Raw genomic sequence first — 20,292 nt, 5'->3', positions numbered from 1 at the left:
AATAATTACTGGAGTTCATCCCAAACAGTTTTTCAGTGGAGGTCTGCACTGCTGACCTATCTTCGGTCACTTCGGCTGTTTTCAGGTAAACACATGGAAGTTGACAGCTAGTATGTTTACGGTCATGCCACCCTGAACACGCCTGATCTCTGAAGCTAAGCAGGGTCGGGCCTGACCACCTGAATACCAGGTGCTGTAAGATCTGGTGCGGCGTGGTGGTGAAGAGGTTAGAGAAGGCGGGCCTGTGATCGGAAGGTCGCCGGTATGACTCCCTGTATTTCGACAACATCACAACGCGGGGAAAGATGGAACAAACACATCTGCCTCTCCACTCTGGGCCCTTGAGCAAGGCTCTTAACCCCACCACCTGCTCCCATCCATCCGTCTGCATCTTTTGTTAGTTCATGCTCGTTTTCTTTTGTCCAGTCTTGCCGAGCGATTTAATCGTTCTTCATCTTTTCATCTGATCTGATCACTTTCACAGAACCTCCATGTTCAGTCCAAGCTTGTTTCAGCATGAAAATGAGTTGGTTCAGCACAGAAATCACAGCACTTTCTTTGCACCTCCTCCTTTTTCTCCTTCCCTCACGCAGGAGCAGCTGCAGGGCGCGTTGTGACGGCGGGAGTCAGGAGGTGAAGGATGGAGGAAATGAGAGGAGAGCATGAATGAAGAATGCAGGGTTGCAGTTTTTTTCTGTTTGGGATCAGAGCATGCTCTGTTTGTCTCTGGTGTTCAGCTGAAGCTGCATGAACAGAAACGAGCTAAAGCATCAGCTGCGTGGAGAAGATTTGACCAATAAAATGTAATTTAGCTTTAATTAGAATCACTAATTGATCCCTGGAATAATTATTGATGCTGCGAGTCTTTGTAAAGTCTGTCCCTCGTTCATCATTTAGCTCTACATGATTGTAGGATGTGACAAGTCAGCAGCTTTAATGAGAGGCTCGCTGCACCGCCTGAAGGTGTCCACCAGGGTGGAGCAGAAAACCCCCATCCAGGCAGGGGGTTATACCCCGAACATCCACCCCAGACTGGAGATCAAACATGCACATCTTACATCATGCTTTAAGGCTATTAATTTAAATGCGTTTAACTGAAATACATGAGTATTTTACATATTTAACAGACATATTATTAACCCCTTGTGTGAGCAGCGTGGGGGATTCCTGCCTCATTGTTCTGAAATACTGATATTTTTAGTTAAATTTAAAGTTTACTCTCTGGTTTTTATCACCTAGTTGTCTTTTTTTGCGTGCGTGAAAATTCCCACGCGGGTTCCACGCCCAGAACCGGCCGTCTGGTACCAATCAGAACCGGCAAATACCCAAAACCAGCAAAGAAAAGCTGCAGGATTTAACCCACTGCCTCCCTGTGAGCTGAGAGAAGCTCGTTAAGAAATGTAGAAATTTACCTTTTGTAGCTTTGGATCGAGACCCGGAGGACAGGGAGGGGCTCCGAGGTGCTAATCGCTGTTTTATAAAATTATTTAATGATCTCTCCTCCTCCCACCACCAGCCAACTGCAGACTTCAGCGCGAGGAAGATCCCGAGAAGATGAAGACTTCGGTGGATGTCGGGTGTGAGGAGGCTGAGTTCGGCTCCGATCGGAAAACTTCGGCAAAAAGCGTCGGGTCTGGCTCGGAGCCGCAAGAAGCTGCAGGACTCCAGAGATCTGGTCCTATCTGGACCCCAGATGGACTTTAACAGTTTGTTTTCCTGGTTCTGTTTCAGCAATTCATGTATGAAAACATGGAGCTCATTCAGGAGAGGAGTGCTGTGACTTTAACATTTTATAACAATTTTTAAAGATTTAACTTTATTTACTAATAATTCCCAGAGATGCATAAAGATCTGTTCAGTTCTTAAAACACCATTGTTCTCTTAGATCTGTTGTCTTCTTATCCTGATTTTAGCAGCTGTTGTGCTACTTTTAGTTTTTAGCTACTGTTCTGCTACTTTTAGCGTTAATTAACTTCTACTAATTTTAGCTTTTAGCTACTGTTCCTCCAGTTTTAATTTTAAACTTGATTTTTGCTACTTTTAGTTTTTAAACTACTGTTTTGCTGCTTTAGTTTTTAGCTAATTAGCTTTCTACTAATTTTAGCTTTTAGCTATTGGCCCTCCACTTTTAATTTTATGCTCGCTTTTGGCTACTTTTAGCTACTGCTGTGTTAATTTTAGCTAGTTGCTGTTCTACTTCTTTCAGCTTTTAGCTAATTACTGTTCTACTACAAAGTACTTTTAGCGCATGGTCCTCCAATTTTAATTTTAAGCTTGCCTTTTGCTGCTGTTCTGCTACTTTCAGTTTGTAGCTACTGTTTTGCTATTTTTAGCATTTAGCTAATTAGCATTCTACTAATTTGAGCTTTTAGCTCCTGGTGCTTCACTTTCAATTTTAAGCTTGCTATTTGCTCCTTTTAGCTACTGTTCTGCCTTTAATGGCCTTAATTAGTTACTTTTAGGATTTAGATATCATTCTGTAAATGTTTAGTTTTGTGCTCAGCAGTGGAACTTCTAATGTTCTATTTATTTTGTTTTCTACATTTAGACTTTAGCTAACATTTAGCATTTATCTTTCAGTTACCATTTGGCTATTTTCAACTTTTAGTCTGATGACATTTTTATCTGCTGTTCTGGTACTTTTAGCTTTTAGTTGTTTTACTAAACCTTTAACAACTCTAAGCTTCTTGCTAGCTTTTAGCTTCTTTTAGCTAGTGTTCTGCTACTTTTAACCTATTTCTTGCCTTTTGTTGCATTTAGCTTCTTGCTATCATTTTGCTATATTTAGCTTTTAGCTATCATTTTGCTAACTTTGGCTTTTAGTTAACATTTTGCCTCTTTAAGCTTTTTTTTCTAATGTTCTGCTTGTTTGGTTTTAGCAGCTGAGTTTCATCAATCTTACAGAAAATGTTCTCTAGTTTTTTAAGAGTTCATACTTTTGTGTTTAAACGATGAAGGAACGCTCAGAATATTAAAAATATTATTTTTTAGAGGAAGGTCCTGATTTGTTGTTTAAACTGCAGCTCTTCAGCTCAAACCCTCAAACGTCTCTCGTGCATCAACTCACCTCAGAGTTATTTATTAGCTGAATATTGATAAACATAAACTGCAGGGATTTCATATGGATTAACTGAACCCAGACACGTATTTAATCTGACGTCTGATTTAAGCTCGTATTACGTCACTGTATTGATAAAACATCAGAGGTGCTGTCTCAGTTAACGTGATAATAAAGAATAAATAAATCACATTCACTTCTCAGCAGATGTTTGAAGTTGAAACACTTTGACTAATTTATTTCCACAATACAACAGTCCACCTGCCAGTTAAATATAAAAAATAACATTCAAGTGTTTTAAAATATCAAGTATTTGTAAAATAATCAAATATTTCAAACTATTCTCAGCTCCTGAATGCATCGTGTGCTGCTTTAATATAAAAACTGAAACTCTGGCACAACAATTTCCTGCGTGATCAATAAAGTTCTGTCTCATCTTAATATCAGTGGAGAAAATAAATAAATATCTCTTAAGCATTGATTTTTGTCTTTTGGGATTAATAAAGTATTGATCAAATTTAAAGTTTCTACTTTAAAACACTTTGTCCAACTTTCTGGTCTATTTAAATTTAAATAATTTTATTTAAAGTTTTTTAAATTGTGCATGTTTATATTAAATGTCATAAAAGATGAGGAAATGTCAGATTCATAAAAGCAGCAGCTACATTTCCTCGTTGCACGGACGCGATAATAAACGATGAATAGATGATTCATGAGATGAAACTTGTGTTGAGGCTGTAAATAAAAAACTTTTAATGGATCTCCACCACATCTGTTGTTATTGACATTAGACTAATGGCTTCTCGAAGCGTTCGCAAACAATAAAAGCTAATTATTAATAACGATGACAAAGTGTTTTCCAACCAAATGCTTTTTATTTCTCCCAAATGTTTCACTTCAGTCAACAGGATCCCAACCAACAGGTTTCAACACCGAGGCGAGTCACGGACGAAACTTTGACCAGAATAATGAAACGTTCACTTCGTCAGGAAAGTAAAAAATGTACAATACGCATGAAACGTTTGATTCTTGTAAATAAATTAAATGAGAAAACCTGTAAACAACAGCTGAGATTCAACAGTAAACAGATAAAAGTTGACAATAAAAAGCCTGGGATTATTAAATTAATAAAAACAATCTGAACACTGATGAGATTAATTTAATCTGAACTCACTTTATCGCTGAACGCTTCCTCATAAATTAACTTGATTCTGAAACTCGTTTGTTTCGATACACTCCGACACCCGACGTCTTCTCAGAGGAGGTCACGCCATGAAAATCATACATTTGTCACAAAGTGAGATTATCTGAGAAGGTTTTGATGTTTAACAAAGATCAGAGGACTAAAACTGATCAAACCAACTAAACATCTAAATCTTGGCACATGAATTTGGTGGTTTTATTTCCCTCACGTACAGCACCCCTTCGCTTTAACTTTTCAATCCGTCGTTTTGGTTCTTGACTCGCTTCTTTCCGTTGGAGCGCCCTTTAAGCGTCCTCCTCCGCCTCCTCGTCGAACTCGCCCTCCTCCTCGGCCGTGGCCTCCTGGTACTGCTGGTACTCGGACACCAGGTCGTTCATGTTGCTCTCGGCCTCGGTGAACTCCATCTCGTCCATGCCCTCGCCCGTGTACCAGTGCAGGAAGGCTTTGCGGCGGAACATGGCGGTGAACTGCTCCGAGATGCGTTTGAACAGCTCCTGGATGGCCGTGCTGTTTCCGATGAAGGTGACGGCCATCTTGAGGCCGCGCGGCGGGATGTCGCAGACGGCCGTCTTCACGTTGTTGGGGATCCACTCCACGAAGTAGCTGCTGTTCTTGTTCTGCACGTTCAGCATCTGCTCGTCCACCTCCTTCATGGACATGCGGCCTCGGAACACGGCGGCCACCGTCAGGTAGCGGCCGTGGCGGGGGTCGCACGCCGCCATCATGTTCTTGGCGTCGAACACCTGCTGGGTGAGCTCGGGCACGGTCAGGGCGCGGTACTGCTGGCTGCCCCGGCTCGTCAGGGGGGCGAAGCCCGGCATGAAGAAGTGCAGGCGGGGGAAGGGCACCATGTTGACGGCCAGCTTCCTCAGGTCGGCGTTCAGCTGTCCGGGGAAACGCAGGCAGGTGGTGACGCCGCTCATGGTGGCCGACACCAGGTGGTTCAGGTCTCCGTAGGTGGGCGTGGTCAGTTTGAGCGTGCGGAAGCAGATGTCGTAAAGAGCTTCGTTATCGATGCAGTACGTCTCGTCGGTGTTTTCCACCAGCTGGTGGACGGAGAGGGTGGCGTTGTACGGCTCCACGACGGTATCCGACACCTGAAACCCAGAAGAACATCAGAACGTGTGGACGAGTTGCAGGGCCGTGCAAAAGTCCTGATCCGGCCCGACTCTTTTATATTTTGCTTCTAAAGAGAGACAGACTTTCTTGTGATTGTTTTTTTTTTTTTTTCATTTAGCCTTTATTTATCCAGGTTAGTCTCATTGAGCCACGAGAACTCATTTTCAAGAGAGACCTGTTTAGGGAGCACATGGTGGGGGTTAAGGGCCTTGCTCATGGGCCCAGAGTGGGGCGAATGAGGGTGGGGGCAAGTGTGGGTGTTTCACCTACCCCCCCACAATTTTGATGTTGTCGGGGCCGGGGCGTGAACCGGCGATCTTCGGATCACAAGCCCACCTCTCTAACCTCTGCGCCACCTTGGACCTTTTGAAAACTTATCTTAAAACTTTTTTATTCAGGCAGGCTTTTCATACCTAAATTTGTTCCCATTTCTTAGGTTGAATCTATAAAAAGTTCTGACACTGGGGTCCTACAGGAGAGTTGTTGTTGTTGTTGTGTTACCTTTGGGGAGGGGACCACGCTGAAGGTGTTCATGATGCGGTCGGGGTATTCCTCTCGGATCTTGCTGATGAGCAGCGTCCCCATCCCCGAGCCGGTGCCTCCCCCCAGGGAGTGCGTGAACTGGAAACCCTGCAGACACTCGCAGCTCTCCGCCTCCTTCCTGACCACGTCCAGGACCGAGTCCACAAGCTCCGCCCCCTCTGTGTAGTGACCTTTGGCCCAGTTGTTTCCAGCTCCGCTCTGACCTGAGAATATTCATTAAAAAATTATTTAATTCAAGTTTAATTTATGATTATCTACTTTACAAACGGAGAAAAATCAAAACAAGTCATTGCTGAAAACTTTTTTGAGACAACAGTTGAGTCAATGGTCATTTTTATGACCGGATCCAGGACACCATGTTGAGATAATTTTATAAAATAAAATAAAAAAGGTACCAAAAAAACAAAAAAGTTAAACGAGACAACCCTTTAATTGCAGCCCAAATCCTAGAAGAATTATACTAAATCATCCTCACAATATTCTGTTCTTACCAAACACAAAGTTGTCTGGTCTGAAGATTTGTCCAAAGGGTCCAGAGCGAACAGAGTCCATGGTGCCTGGTTCCAGATCAACAAGGATGGCTCTGGGAACATACTTCGCTCCTGCAAACAAACAAAATAACATCAAAATTATGCAACAGCAACTTTATATTTTACAAAGTTTATCACCTGCAATCACAAACAAGAACAGAAAAAGCAAAGCACAGACATGTTGGTATGTCAGGTTTGATTACTGGTACATACTGGAATTACAGCTGGTCTGTTTATTCAAATGACCTTTAACCAGTTACCGGTATGTTATGGAAAAAAAAAAATTTGCTTGTAAGATTAACACATGACAAAAAAATGGAATAATTTACTAGAAAATAAACGTGCATGTTTTTAAAATTATGCAACGATAATTAAAACGCCCTTTCATCTGTATGTAATATCAAAAATGGCCACGAGGTGGAGCCAAACACTCAAATTTAGGAAAAGATCATAACATTAATATTACCATTTTGTTTTATTTTAATACGAAATTAGATACAAGAGAACAACTCAGGGAAATATAAATGCAGCTATATTAATGCAAAGTTTAACTGTAAGACACATTTAACTGTTTTACATGTAAACCATACACAAAATAAAAAAGCAATAAAATTAAACATTTATTCAGTTTTACTTGAGCTAAAAATCTGACGATGGAGATATCTATTCTTGCACTGTACTTTAAGTAATTAAGTACATTAAAGTATCCTGCCTTCCTAAAACATAATTACTTTTTACACCTGAGGCCGACGTTGAATTATTTATGTTCACCTCTGCTGAATGTTGTTCTACATTCAGATCGGTTCTGCTGCAGGTGGTGGTTTTCTCCACAAGGAAGCTGAAGGTTCATCAAGTTAAACTCAAAGTTCAGAGTTTCAATCATGCTCAAGTCATGATGAACTCACCTGTGGCTTCAGTATAGTACACACTGATCCGGTCCAGCTGCAGGTCACTGTCTCCGTGGTAGGTTCCTGTTGGGTCGATGCCGTGCTCGTCACTGATCACCTCCCAGAACTGAACACACAAAACAGCAGAACAGAAACTTTACATACAAAGGACAATATGAAGATTTAAGCTTTAATTCAGTTTTTTCAATATTTTTTTTGGTAAATAACTCAAAGAAATGCCTGTGCTCTGTGCTTCCAAACAGCATAATTATATCATTTTATCACAAGACCTCCTGAAAACTGAGAACAAAGTGTCTATGAAATAGATTTCCTGTAAAAGTTTCCTTCTGGTCATCTGTAATTAGCATCAGTTACCTCCAAGCATCACAACAACTAAAGTTCAAGCTGTATTTTATGGTTACTGATGGCCCATTTTGGAAATCACTGACCAGCTGGTGTCAGCAAAATAACCTCTCTCTGAATGTCAGCAAAACGACGAAGATGATGAACTTCAGGAAATAATGTGGAGGTCAGCACTCCACCATCGACATAAACAACTCTGAGGTGGAGCAGCTTCAAGTTCCTCAGCGTTCACGTCACCGAGGAACTGTCCTGGACTTTACAGACACTGTGGTCAAGAAAGCCCGACAAAGACTCTACTTCCTAAGAAGACCAAAGAAGTTTGAACTTTTATAGGTGCACCACTGACAGGCTGCATCACAGGACCGTACTGGAACGGCACCAGTCAGAAACCACTACACAGGGTGGTGCACACAGCAGAGAACTGGTAGCAGTCTCCACACCACCAGGTCATCTTCCACAGCTGATGTCTGCGTAAAGCACGCAGCGTCATTAAGGACCACACCCACCCAGCACCAGGACTCTTCCATCTACTCCCCTCAGATGATACAGGAGCCTGCCATCACGTACAAAGACACTAAAGGACACCAGCTGTCAGATTACTGAACTCTCGTTAAATAACACTGAACAACTGGAAATAACTGCACCGAGCCACATCTGTGACAGCTAATATGTTTATTATTTATTGCTGCTGCACTATGTGGCTGTATCTATGGGTCTACCTTACCATCACAATTCATCTCAGTGTCAGTCACTACCTGTGTAGTAAATGTCAGATATGTGTAATATATATATATCCTGTGTGTTTAATCTTATATTACTACCTGTGAAATACTTGTTCATACAAATTCATCCTAGTTGCACCGTGAAAATTCTACCATGTTGTTGTTGTTTACCATTTTCTCTTCAGGACCTTGAAAATTTTACAATTACTTTCTCACTTTTTGGTACTTTATTTTAGGGGTGCACCGATCAGCGATTTCTAAAAAGTCTGACCTGCCGATACCCATTTCGTTTTATAAGCGACACTGTTCTAAGGTCACAACGCACCTTCAATGTTCCGATCTTATTTTATTGAAACATATAGCCTTAAACAATATCCTAGAAACAATACAAACTTGTTTTAACTGGCCATGAGGTAGTGCTCTGAAATATAAAGGAAGTTCAGACAATTGTTGTTAAAACAAACAAACAATAGGTAAAATCGGCTTCTCGTGCAAATATCGGCTGATTTTTGATTTCCCAAAATTAAGGAAATCATAGCCAACAAATGGGTCAGCTGATTTATCGGTGCACCCCTACTTTATTTTGTACCCTTATTGCATAGTTTAGTATTTCTTGTTTGTTTGTTCTTTTAGCGAGTCAAATCGGTTCTTCTCATCCTGAGCATTTCATTGAACTGCTGACCATGTGTTAACCTGCACACGACAAATAAACACAACTCGCTTCCATGTACAGCGAACGTTGACTTAATGTTTGATATTAGTTTTTAATCCTGCTGGGAGGATCACTGGGTTGCTCCAGTTTGGACCAGTGAATGCTGCAACAGCTTTGAGATTGAAGATTATACGCTGCATTCACAGCTTCCATCGCTGCGGTCCGAGACGTTGGCACAGGAGCAGCGACTGTCAGCAGCTCACTGAACTGACCCTAATCTGGAATAAATGTGGATGATTCAGGGTAACGGGGAGGGTGGGACGTTAGCGCGGCTGGAAAAATAAAAACCTCTTTAATCTTCACTGCCGTCACCTCTTTTTACTCATTACTAAATTAATCTCTAGTGACTAGAACAGCAACAAGGTGATTATTGATCATCGATCATGACTGAGCAAACAATCTTGATGGTCTAATTTAAGATATTGAATCTGGTCCAGTCGTTACATCTGACGGACACATTTAAAAAGACAATAACAAAACTTTAGAAAACCTCAAAGATCACTAACAAGCTACTACGAAGTAACTGACCTACTGATGTCTACGTAAATCATACTTATCAGTAATAATCCAACAAAACGTGAGATTGAGTGGGTTGTGGTCAGTGAGTGAATTCAAGCAGAGTTAATCCACGACTTCAGCCTCACTAATTCTGCTGTAAATGCTCGTGTCTTCAGTGATTAGGGTCAACGAGTCCCACTGATCCCATACGCTGCTGCCTCCTACTGCAGCCAGATGAGCGGTTAATGAGCCCAATATATTATGCACACAACTTAAACTGAGCAGTTCCTGAAACACAACCAAACATGTTTTCATGCAGGCTTAAACTCATGTAACTTTGAAATATGGATGCGTTTCTAAAGCAGGGGTGTCCAGTCTGGTCTTAATGTTGTGGATGTGTCTCTTCAATGGGTGCTTTATCTATAAAAGTGCAAACGTGTGAGAATATTATTCTCGATAGCTAGAAATTCATCCACTGCCTTGAGATTAAATGGAGCCATTTATATGACCTCATCGGAGACTGACTGAGATGCCAGTCATCTCCACCCCCTCCTCCTGCTGCGCTCTTCTCCTCTTCCTCCTTTCCTTTCACGCTCTTGTGACAAAGAGTCTCTCAGTCCAAGGCAGCAGCTGGTCCTGTGGGCCTGCATCCGTCTGGACCACCTCATTATTCATCATGACCCAAATGACTGTTCCAGTTTTAAACGTTACAGATCCCATTGATGATTACCAGGAATATTATGAAGTCATCATAATATTAATTATTCAAGTCATTGTTGTTGTGGCAACACACCCAAAGATGTTTCATCAGTGATTTACTGTTTCTGCTTAAACATTTACAATAAAAAAATAAATGAGAGCTTTCACTGAAATTCTATTTAATCTGTAGTTGGGACTCGTTTCCCCTTTTCACAAAATTGAAACTAAATCTGTGCATAAGTTTAATATATTTAATAAAAAATACTAAATATTCACTTTTTTTTTTTTTTGCATGAAGATTGCCTTTATCAAATAATTGGAGCAGGTTAGCAAGAACAAGCTAAATTAACCACTTCTTAACATAAACATTTAATATTTATTATAAATATTTTACGTTTAAATTACAGACTGAAAATAGAAAAAATAATAATCTTATTCTTCCCAACGTTTTTCCTACCTTTGCACCAATCTGGTTCCCGCACTGACCAGCCTGGATGTGCACGATTTCCCTCATGGTGGATGACAGAGATGAAAGTCAACTGCAGAGATTTACCGGACTGAGGAGGACCTGCTGACCCGTCCGAACCGAACCCAACAAACCGAGATAAGCTCCAACCAGCGAATGGATCAAATGGGAGGGACCTCCACAGCGTTCTCATTAACGATTGGCTGATGAGTCTGCATCCTCGACAATGATTGGCTGAAATGTGAGTCGGGGGTTGCAAGGGGTTTCCTGGTAAAGAAGGCAAGGACCGGAAGAGAAAAGAAAACAGTTTAGTCATCACTGCCCTGTTGGAGCTAAATACTACAGGACGTTAGCAACAAATAAATAAATTAAATAAATTTAAAACAGCAGGACCATAGATATGATATGATATTACATTATATTATTATATTAGTATTTTCTATTCTAGAATTCTCTAATTTCATCGTTTTACAATCTAGCTGTTTTTGTTTTGTTTTTAATACCATTTTCTTTCATTTATTCTTCTCATTTATAATTTTATAAGCTTTCTTTCATGATTGTCTACTGTTGTCATCATTTTTTTGTTACTCTCTTGTAAATGAGTCCCTGAGGCTCAATGGGACTAACCGGTATAAATAAAGGTTGAATGAATGAATATTATATTGTATTGTATTGTATTATATTATATAGTAGTTAATGACTTCATGAGATTTTTTATACAAATAAAATTATTTCAATTAGAGAGAAAATTCACACCCATCCTTCCTACTATTGCCTCTGATTCCATCAGATGAGGCAGAGTTAGAAATGTCACTAGAGCCTGATTTATGTTTGGACTGTTTTTGTTCTGCTGAGCTCTCTGAATTGTCAAAAACAACAGCTTCATCCAAACCATCCACATGTCTGCTAGATCCCATCCCAACCAGACTGTTTAAAGAAGTATTTCCCCTATCTAACAATCATCTAAAAAATTCTTGAGAAAATAGTTGCAACTTAGTTGTGTGAACATCTGAACAGAGAAAATGTATTTGAAGAGTTTCAGTCAGGGTTCAAAGCTCACCACAGCACTGAATATACACTGGTGAAAGTTACTAAATATTCTCACGGCCTCTGACAATGGACAAGTGTCTCCACTGGTCCTGTTAGACCTCAGTGCTGCATTTGATACAGTTGATCGCAATATTTTATTACAGAGACTTGAAAATGATATTGGGATTACAGGAACGGCTCTAAAATGGTTTAAATCATATTTATCTGATAGATTCCAATTTGTCAATGTAATGCATCTTCACCATACACCAAACTTAATAGTTCCTCAGGGTTCAGTGCTTGTATATGCTTCCATTAGGTAATGTTGTTACTGGTAAACAACATGGGATAAATTTTCATTGTTATGCTGATGATACACAGTTATATTTGTCCATGAAACCCAATGAATCCATCAGTTACTTAAGTTACAATCATGTCTTAAAGACATGAAAACCTGGATGACTGTTCTTTGTTTTTTTTATTTTAAACTCAGACAGGTTATGGTTTTTGGACCTGAGCATCGTAACTTCGTAGATTTACTCTTCCTCTGGATGGCATTAACTTGGTCTCCAGTTCTAAAATTAAAAGCCTTGGTGCTATTTTTGATCAGGACATGTCTTTTAACCCCCACATTAAAAAAAAAGTTAACAGAACCTCTTTCTTCCTGTGTAATATCTCTAAGCTTAGAAACATCTTGTCCCAAAAAAAAAGATGCAGTAAAACTGGTCCATGCATTTATCACAGCTTCTCTCCATTGGCTCCCTGTCACTTTCAGAATTAAATACTTCTAACCTACAAAGCTCTCAACAACCTAGCTCCATATTACAGATATTAATGTTCCATATAGGGGGAGTGGTGGCGCAGAGGTTAGAGAGGTGGGCCTGTGATCCGAAGATCGCCGGTTCACGCCCCGGCCCCGACAACATCAAAATTGTGGGTGGGGTGGGTGAAACACCCACACTTGCCCCCACCCTCATTCGCCCCACTCTGGGCCCATGAGCAAGGCCCTTAACTCCCACCATGTGCTCCCTAAACAGGTCTCTCTTGAAAATGAGTTCTCGTGGCTCAATGAGACTAACCTGGATAAATAAAGGCTAAATGAAAAAAATATTTTCCTAACAGAGCACTTCACTCTCAGACTGCATGCAGGTTTACTTGTGGTTCCTAGAGTTTCCAAAAGCAGAATGGGAGGAAGATCTTTCTGTTATCAGGCTCCTCTCTTGTGGAACCAACTTCCGGTTTTTGTCTGTTAGAGATTCATGAGTCTAACAGCCTCAGGGTAGAAGCTGTTCCTGAACACTTCCCTTTTTGATAAATCCTACAGGTTGGCTGGGCTTCCTGAGCTATCCCTTAGTTACTGTATGCTGCTATAGGCTTAGACTGCTGGAGGACAAATCAACCAAAGTTCCTCACTCTGCTGCTGTCTTTACTTGCTCCATCCTACCAGTTTTACTTGTAATTATCTTAATGTGTGTTTTTTGTCTTTCTTCCAGTAGAAAGTACACCTGGACCTGTCATTCTGTGTTCGTTGGTTTCTCACTTCAGGGCCACCGTACTGTCTTCTCAAACACAACCAGTCAAAGCAGATGGCCGCTCGTCCTGAGCCTGGTTCTTCTGGAGGTTTCTTCCTGTTAAAAGGGAGTTTTTCCTTTCCACTGTTGCCTTTGTGCTCGCTCAGGGTGGGATGTGACGAAGTGAAGATTCAACGCAATCTGTTGGTTTCCATAGATAGAGAACGTTTATTTATTGGCTGTTTTAACGTATGTGAATGTTTTTGTACAGTGCTCTGCGAGTTCTGTAGTAGAATAGAATAGAATAGAATAGAAACAGCCTTTATTGTGCACGGATGGGAAATTCAAATGTAACAGCAGCAACAGATAAAAAGATTTCACACAAAAGCTCCTAAATCCGTAACTTGGAACTATAGAAATAAACTGAATAGAAATAATATTATATTATATTATACTGTATTACATTATATATATTATATTATAACAGAGTTAAGTCAAGTCCTCTTGATGGATTCTTGGTGAAATGTTTCGTCTTTTATCCAAAATAATTCTTCAGTCTGAGGAGCTGCAACAAACTCAGTCTTATACAATATACAACTTTATTTATAAAACATTTTAAAAACAACACCATTTGCCAAAGTGCTGTACACAGATAACACATAAAAGCAAACATAATAAACGATAAAATCATTTGAAACCGTAAAAGTAATTAACTGTTGAAATCATCAAAACAGCAAACAGTCAAAACAATAAAAAATAAATAAATTAAAAACAGTAAAACCAACATTTCCAGGTCACCCTTGTGAAAGAGATCTCGATCTCAACGGGCTCTACCTGGTAAAATAAAGGTGATTGATTGATTGATTGATTGATTTCAATTTGAGTTAAAAGCCATAAAGAAAATAAGTGTTTTCAGAGAAGATTTAAAAACAGGCGTCAGCTTGTCTGCCGTTCAAAGGTAGCTCATTCCACAGTTTAGGGGCAGCGACTGAAAATGCTCGGTCTCCTCTCAGCCTCCTGTTAGACTTTGGAGCCACCAACAGCAGCTGATCTGCTGATCTGAGAGAGCGTGAGGGAGCGCAGAGCTGGAGCAGGTCGGACAGATGCTGGGACCCTGCAGACATTTAAAAACAAATAAAAGGACTTTGAAATTAATCTGGAAACAAACTGCCAATATTATTATTATTATTAATCTTTATTTAAGCAAACTGAGATCACAGATGTGTTACAAACAACACTTTCTCATAGTGGATCAACCAGTTTGGTGATGGCAGCCAAAACTAGTTGTGCCCATGCAAAAGGAGGACCATCAGCATAACAATAGATCGTTTGAGTAAGCTGTTGGGGGAAGAATCAGTTTTGTGTTGTGTTTCCTTGACTGATGAAGCCTTCTGGATGGAAGGTGAAACGTTTCAGCACAAAAAAAAAAATAGAAACTGTCCAGATGACCTGACTGAAAATTGTTTGATTCCATGTGCAGTTCTCCACCAGGCCGCTGGGGGGCGGTGGCGCGCCGCGCGGCTGATGGGCGTGCTCTGTCCAAGACGCAGAGCTTCGCTGCCTCATCATCTTATCAACGAAGAAAAAAAAAAAACGCGTCTGGTATCAACACATCGGCTTGAACCAGCATATTCTCATATTCGTCTTTTTTAATCTGCTCAAAATTTTTATTTCCTCAACGGTAAGCGTGCATTACGTTTGTCTTTACTTCAATTCTCGATTGTAAACAAATGGAAAATTTTAATGGAGTTTATGATGGAAAATCATAGCGAGGGGTTAAATTAATGTTGACGTGAGGAGATGTGCACAGAATTTAAAATGCCCGCTTTACTATGTGACTGTTTGCGGTTCTGTTTATTTTAAAAGCGTTTTTTTTATATATTTATTTTACTGCGCAACCTTTGGGTAAATTAAATTTACGTCTGCACAGCTTCCGGTCACAAGCCCTCCCTCTGTCCCTCCATCAGCAGGAGCCCAAACACCATTAGGCAACGTTTCAGGCTGTAATGAGCAAATTAAAAGATGAAATGTTTTTGTAGCAAAAGACCTAAAAATGTGAGTTTATTATTAGCTGTTTTACAGATTTATTAATTAATTTACTATATCTTTCAGTCAGAAAGAGAACCAGCAAACATGTTCTACACCTGTGGTCCTAACGAGGCTATGGTGGTGTCAGGTAAGATGATGATCCAAACACATTTTAAGGTTGCCAGTTAAAGTCCAAATGTTTATAACCATTTACATTATAACAAATACATTTGATAGTGAAAAGTGTCTAATAAAGGTTGGGATCCTGGTCTGACCTGTGATCTTGTTCTGTTTCCTGTCAGGCTTCTGTCGTTCTCCTCCTCTGATGATCGCTGGAGGCCGCGTGTTCGTCATCCCCTGCATTCAGCAGATTCAGAGGTAGCAAACACTGAGTTTCGATTGCTGCATACACCAACAGCAACATCAGATATATTTGGCATTCAGCAGCGCACACATTTTAACTAATAAAAAAATCAGAACGGACAGGTAAAAACTGATTTATTGTAATCTGGATAAAATATTGGTTATTTGGAATGATTTAAAAAGTAAAAGCCATGATATACAGTATTGTTTAATTTTAAGGAAAGCTTCATTCATAGTTGTCTTTACTAACAACACTTAATTTTGCCTAACTTTTTTGTCTTTAGGTTCCAAACTGGTCTGATTTGGGTCTTACAGTTCACACGTGGTTCCTGTTTGTTCAGACCAGTTACCTTGAAGACAAAGTTAATGTTTAATTTGAGTTTTGTGGCTGGCTTTCATCTCCTGCAGCCATGCACCGAGAGCTTCTAGCTCGATACGACTGAAGCAAAACAGGAATACGTCGTATTAACACACTCCATTAGTGCAGCTTACCGTCCATCAACCGTCCTCTTTACGTCTCACTCTGCCCCTCCAGGATCTCTCTGAACACTCTGACTCTGAATGTGAAGAGCGATAAGGTCTACACCCGTCATGGAGTTCCCGTCTCTGTTACTGGGATCGCTCAGGTCAGTGCGCTTCACTGAAGGTCCAACAGGAGGACACACATGATGCTCTGAATGGACGAGTGAAAGTGATAGTTTCTGCAGATCATCAGAAGAAAAACGACCACCAAGTGTCACAGAAACTCTGCTAAACAATCAAATATATTCATATTTTTTAAGTTTTGTGTTACACTTTTGTCTTTTTGGGGTTTATTTTTTAGAATTAATGGAGGTTTTACTCAACAGATACAAGTAAAACTATATATATTCATTATTTTCACTGACCAACTTTGTTATTATGATCAGTAAAACAATTGGTGACAGGCGATGAGGCGAACGTGTCAGTATCTTAAAGTAACGTTTATCCAAGATTTAAGGATATTATTACCATCTTACACATGAAGTGTAAAGAAAGTACTTCCTGTTGGAGGGTCCGGTTCTGCAGGTGAGAGGTTCAGAACAGACCCAGCTGAAGATTACTGTACGTCCAATTAGGACAAAACTAACCAATAAAGGAAAAGTATTGTTTGTGTTGATGGTTTTAAATTCTAGCTTAGTTTTCATTTTTAAAATAAAATAAAGTTGGTCAAGACTCTGAAAATCGTTTCTCTTTTCTGTTTAAGGTTTAAACAACAGATTTCAGTTTCCCTACTCGTAGAAACCCCCAGATTTTGTCTGGAGATGTTTGTTTTTGTGCACGTTAGATAACGTCCTGAAACGTACACGTGTTTCTGTTTTCTACAGATGAAGATCCAGGGTCAGAACAAACAGATGCTGGCCGCAGCCTGCCAGATGTTTATGGGCAAGTCGGAGGCTGAAATCGCTCGGATCGCTTTGGAGACTCTGGAGGGCCACCAGCGGGCCATCATCGCCCACCTGACTGTCGAGGCGAGTTTCTTCAAAGTTACATTTGACAGCAGTAACAAACATTAAACATGAACTGTCTTATTGGGTGCACAAAAAGTGCAAATATAAAAACATGCTTACATCTAATTATTGAGTTCTTCATTACTAATAGCTAGTTTATGATCCGGAGTCTGCTCCAGCGCTCACAGCCCCGTTATTTGTCTGACAGGAAATCTACAAGGACAGGAAGAAGTTCTCGGAGCAGGTTTTCAAGGTGGCGTCGTCTGACCTGGTCAACATGGGGATCAGCGTGGTCAGCTACACTCTCAAAGATGTTCACGATGATCAGGTGCGGATCTTCTGTCCCATTCGTGTCAAACAAAATGGGTGGATTGATTTAAAGAGATGTGTTTCCTTCTTAACTAAAAATAATATTGTGGTTTTCTACATTTTAACATCCAGTTGTTTTCCTCTCTCTTTGAAACAGGACTATCTGCACTCTCTGGGAAAAGGTCGAACCGCTCAGGTGCAGAAGGATGCTCGGATCGGAGAGGCCAAGAACAAGAGGGATGCTGTGATCAGGGTGAGATCATCTTATTCCTGTGAAGCTCCAATAAGAGTCTCTTTCCTACATAAACATCATCTTTCCTGCATGAGAGTATTTGACTTGGATCATTTGTTTTGTTAAAAGTCATTTCGTTTATCAGTTCTGTTTCCAGCGTCTTCAAACAGCACTTCTTCTTTTTCCTCAGAGGAGGCCATCTCACTGATCCCTCCTGTTCTCCTCATTTCTCTGTTCCTCTCCGTGTCTCCCTGCAGGAGGCTCACGCGATGCAGGAGAAAATCTCGGCTCAGTACAGGAATGAGATCGACATGGCGAAGGCCCAGAGAGACTACGAGCTGAAAAAGGCAGCGTATGATATTGAAGTGAACACCAAAAAGGCTGAGTCTGAGATGGCCTACCAGCTCCAGGTGCACAAGAACTCCACGTCGCAGTGTTTGTAGCTCATTTGACCAAAAACCTGATGCTTTATTAGGAAATATAAACAAACTTTAATATTAGTGGACAGGAACATTAACTCTGTTGCTTTTTATTTTATAATTCTTTAAGTGAAGTCAAATGTAAGAAACTTGGAGACAACCTTTACTTATAAATGTACAAAAGAGGGTTTGTTTACAAATATACATTATTTACAGAGCATGGAATGAGTTATGAATGAATGAATGACTTCAGAACTTTATGTTAAAAGAGGTGATTGAACGTTTAGATACCAACTATAATTAAACATTAAAATAAGATGAGAGAAAAAAAGAAGTTAACTATTTAATAAGGAAAAACAAAAATAACATGCTAAAGAGTCTGATTGCTATCAACCACAGAAAAATATTAAAATACATTTAATATGGACACAAACAATAACCACACAGCAAATAAAAGGAGCAGACTGACTGTTTGATAAAATGTTTCCAAAGTTTATCACAGTCCTGTGATTTTGTCTTTCAAACACACTTTTTAAAGTTTATTTTAAGTATTTCTTACTGAGTGTATTTGTTCATTAAAATATTAAAACATGCAGATTCTCTGCTTTCTGAATTCTTGTGCACAGGTCAAACCAAAACATTGATCCCAGTTTTGCACATCAGAGATTTTTTGGTTAAACGTGAAAGTCGAATGTTTTACATGAAACGTAGAAAATAATCCCAAACATGACCTTTGCAGTCTGCTACACAGAATTCATTCATTCATTCATACGTTATTTAAACAGATAAGTCACATTGAGCCTTGAAGACTCATTTATAAGAATATTATGAGTATTCTGTGTAGCTGAATTATACACAAAACTCTAATGATGCATAGGAGTGGTGGCGCAGAGGTTAGAGAGGTGGGCTTGTGATCCAAAGATCGCCGGTTCACGCCCCGGCCCCGACAACATCAAAAATTGTGGGTGGGGTAGGTGAAACACCCACACTTGCCCCCACCCTCATTCGCCCCACTCTGGGCCCATGAGCAAGGCCCTTAACCCCACCATGTGCTCCCTAAACAGGTCTCTCTTGAAAATGAGTTCTCGTGGCTCAATGAGACTAACCTGGATAAATAAAGGCTAAATGAAAAAAAAAAAAAAAAAAAAAAAATTATGCAGATGATACAAATATATATATAATTTGTATAATTGTACTTTTCCTGTCCAGGTGGCGAAGACAAAGCAGCGTATTGAGGAGGAGAAGATGCAGGTCCAGGTGGTGGAGCGGTCGCAGCAGATCTTGCTGCAGGAGCAGGAGATCACTCGCAGGGAGAAGGAGCTGGAGGCCAAAGTGAAGAAGCCGGCGGAGGCTGAGCGGTACCGCCTGGAGAAACTGGCGGAGGCCGAGCGGTGAGACGAAGGCTCAGACTTGGGTACTTTTTGAGAAGTGAGATGTCCCCAGAAAAAAAAAACAAATTCAAGTTTTGTAGGGGAAGTTTTCACTTTTAATGGAAAAACGTTGCACTTAACATGAAAGATGGAAAATTTATCCAAAAAGAAAACCGTCTTTGGGTCACAGTAAAATATAAAAATAGTGAAATATGAATAAAACAGCTGCTTTGAGGAGGCTTTAAGTAATGCTAAGTTTAATAAAATAAAAATCTACTTCAGCTGTAGTTTACAGAATATTTAACTGTATTAAAGATTTTCATACTCGTTCATTGAGGAATCGGTTTTCTTCAAAAACAGTTTTGTGCTCGTGTCTTCTGCTGCTTTCAGATAGTTTTTACTACTTTCATCTTTTTGCTAGCCTTTTTCTACTTTAGCTTTTAGCCAACCTTTCAACATTTATGGTTATTTGCTAATCTTTTGCATTTTTAGCTTTTAAATAGTGTTTTGCTACATTAGCTTAGAGCTAGCCTTTGCTAACTTTAGCTTGCGTTTTGCCACATTTAGCTAGCATTTAGGTACTTTGAGCTTGGGTTTTGCACCTTTTAGTTAGCATTTAGCAACATTTGATTTTTAGGAAGTGTTTTGCTCTATTAGCTTTAACAACCCTTTCATCTTCTTCAGCAAATTCAGTAAAATTATTCAGCACTCAGTGTACACACTGCTCCGTAATGTGACATTATGTACACACTGCTCCGTAA

At 40.0% G+C, this 20,292-nt stretch overlaps 2 protein-coding genes across 2 annotated transcripts in view; one reads left to right on the top strand and one right to left on the bottom strand.

Moving 5' to 3' along the window:
* Positions 1–3,913: 3,913 nt before the first annotated feature.
* LOC119425339 (tubulin beta chain) lies at positions 3,914–10,946 on the bottom strand. Its single transcript, XM_037692857.1, has 5 exons — positions 10,793–10,946; positions 7,360–7,468; positions 6,416–6,526; positions 5,883–6,127; positions 3,914–5,359 (listed from the first exon to the last, which is right to left on the bottom strand). The coding sequence occupies exons 1-5, from the start codon at positions 10,847–10,849 to the stop codon at positions 4,547–4,549; spliced, it is 1,335 nt and encodes a 444-aa protein (XP_037548785.1). The 5' UTR covers positions 10,850–10,946; the 3' UTR covers positions 3,914–4,546.
* Positions 10,947–14,917: 3,971 nt separating this feature from the next.
* Positions 14,918–20,292, top strand: part of flot1a (flotillin 1a) — a 6,850-nt gene continuing 1,475 nt past the window's right edge. The window contains exons 1-9 of the mRNA XM_037693394.1: positions 14,918–15,022; positions 15,454–15,517; positions 15,672–15,747; positions 16,268–16,358; positions 17,079–17,222; positions 17,410–17,529; positions 17,668–17,763; positions 18,000–18,152; positions 19,371–19,552. Of these exons, the coding sequence (XP_037549322.1) occupies positions 15,475–15,517; positions 15,672–15,747; positions 16,268–16,358; positions 17,079–17,222; positions 17,410–17,529; positions 17,668–17,763; positions 18,000–18,152; positions 19,371–19,552 (905 nt within the window). The 5' untranslated portion in view covers positions 14,918–15,022; positions 15,454–15,474. The remainder of the gene's footprint in view (positions 15,023–15,453; positions 15,518–15,671; positions 15,748–16,267; positions 16,359–17,078; positions 17,223–17,409; positions 17,530–17,667; positions 17,764–17,999; positions 18,153–19,370; positions 19,553–20,292) is intronic.

The sequence above is a fragment of the Nematolebias whitei genome, chromosome 19, assembly GCF_014905685.2.
Source record: "Nematolebias whitei isolate Nwh7 chromosome 19, NemWhi1, whole genome shotgun sequence".
Taxonomy (NCBI): Eukaryota; Metazoa; Chordata; class Actinopteri; order Cyprinodontiformes; family Rivulidae; genus Nematolebias; species Nematolebias whitei.
The sequence above is the reverse complement of the archived record's forward strand: the minus strand, read 5'-3'. Positions and strand labels throughout refer to the sequence as shown.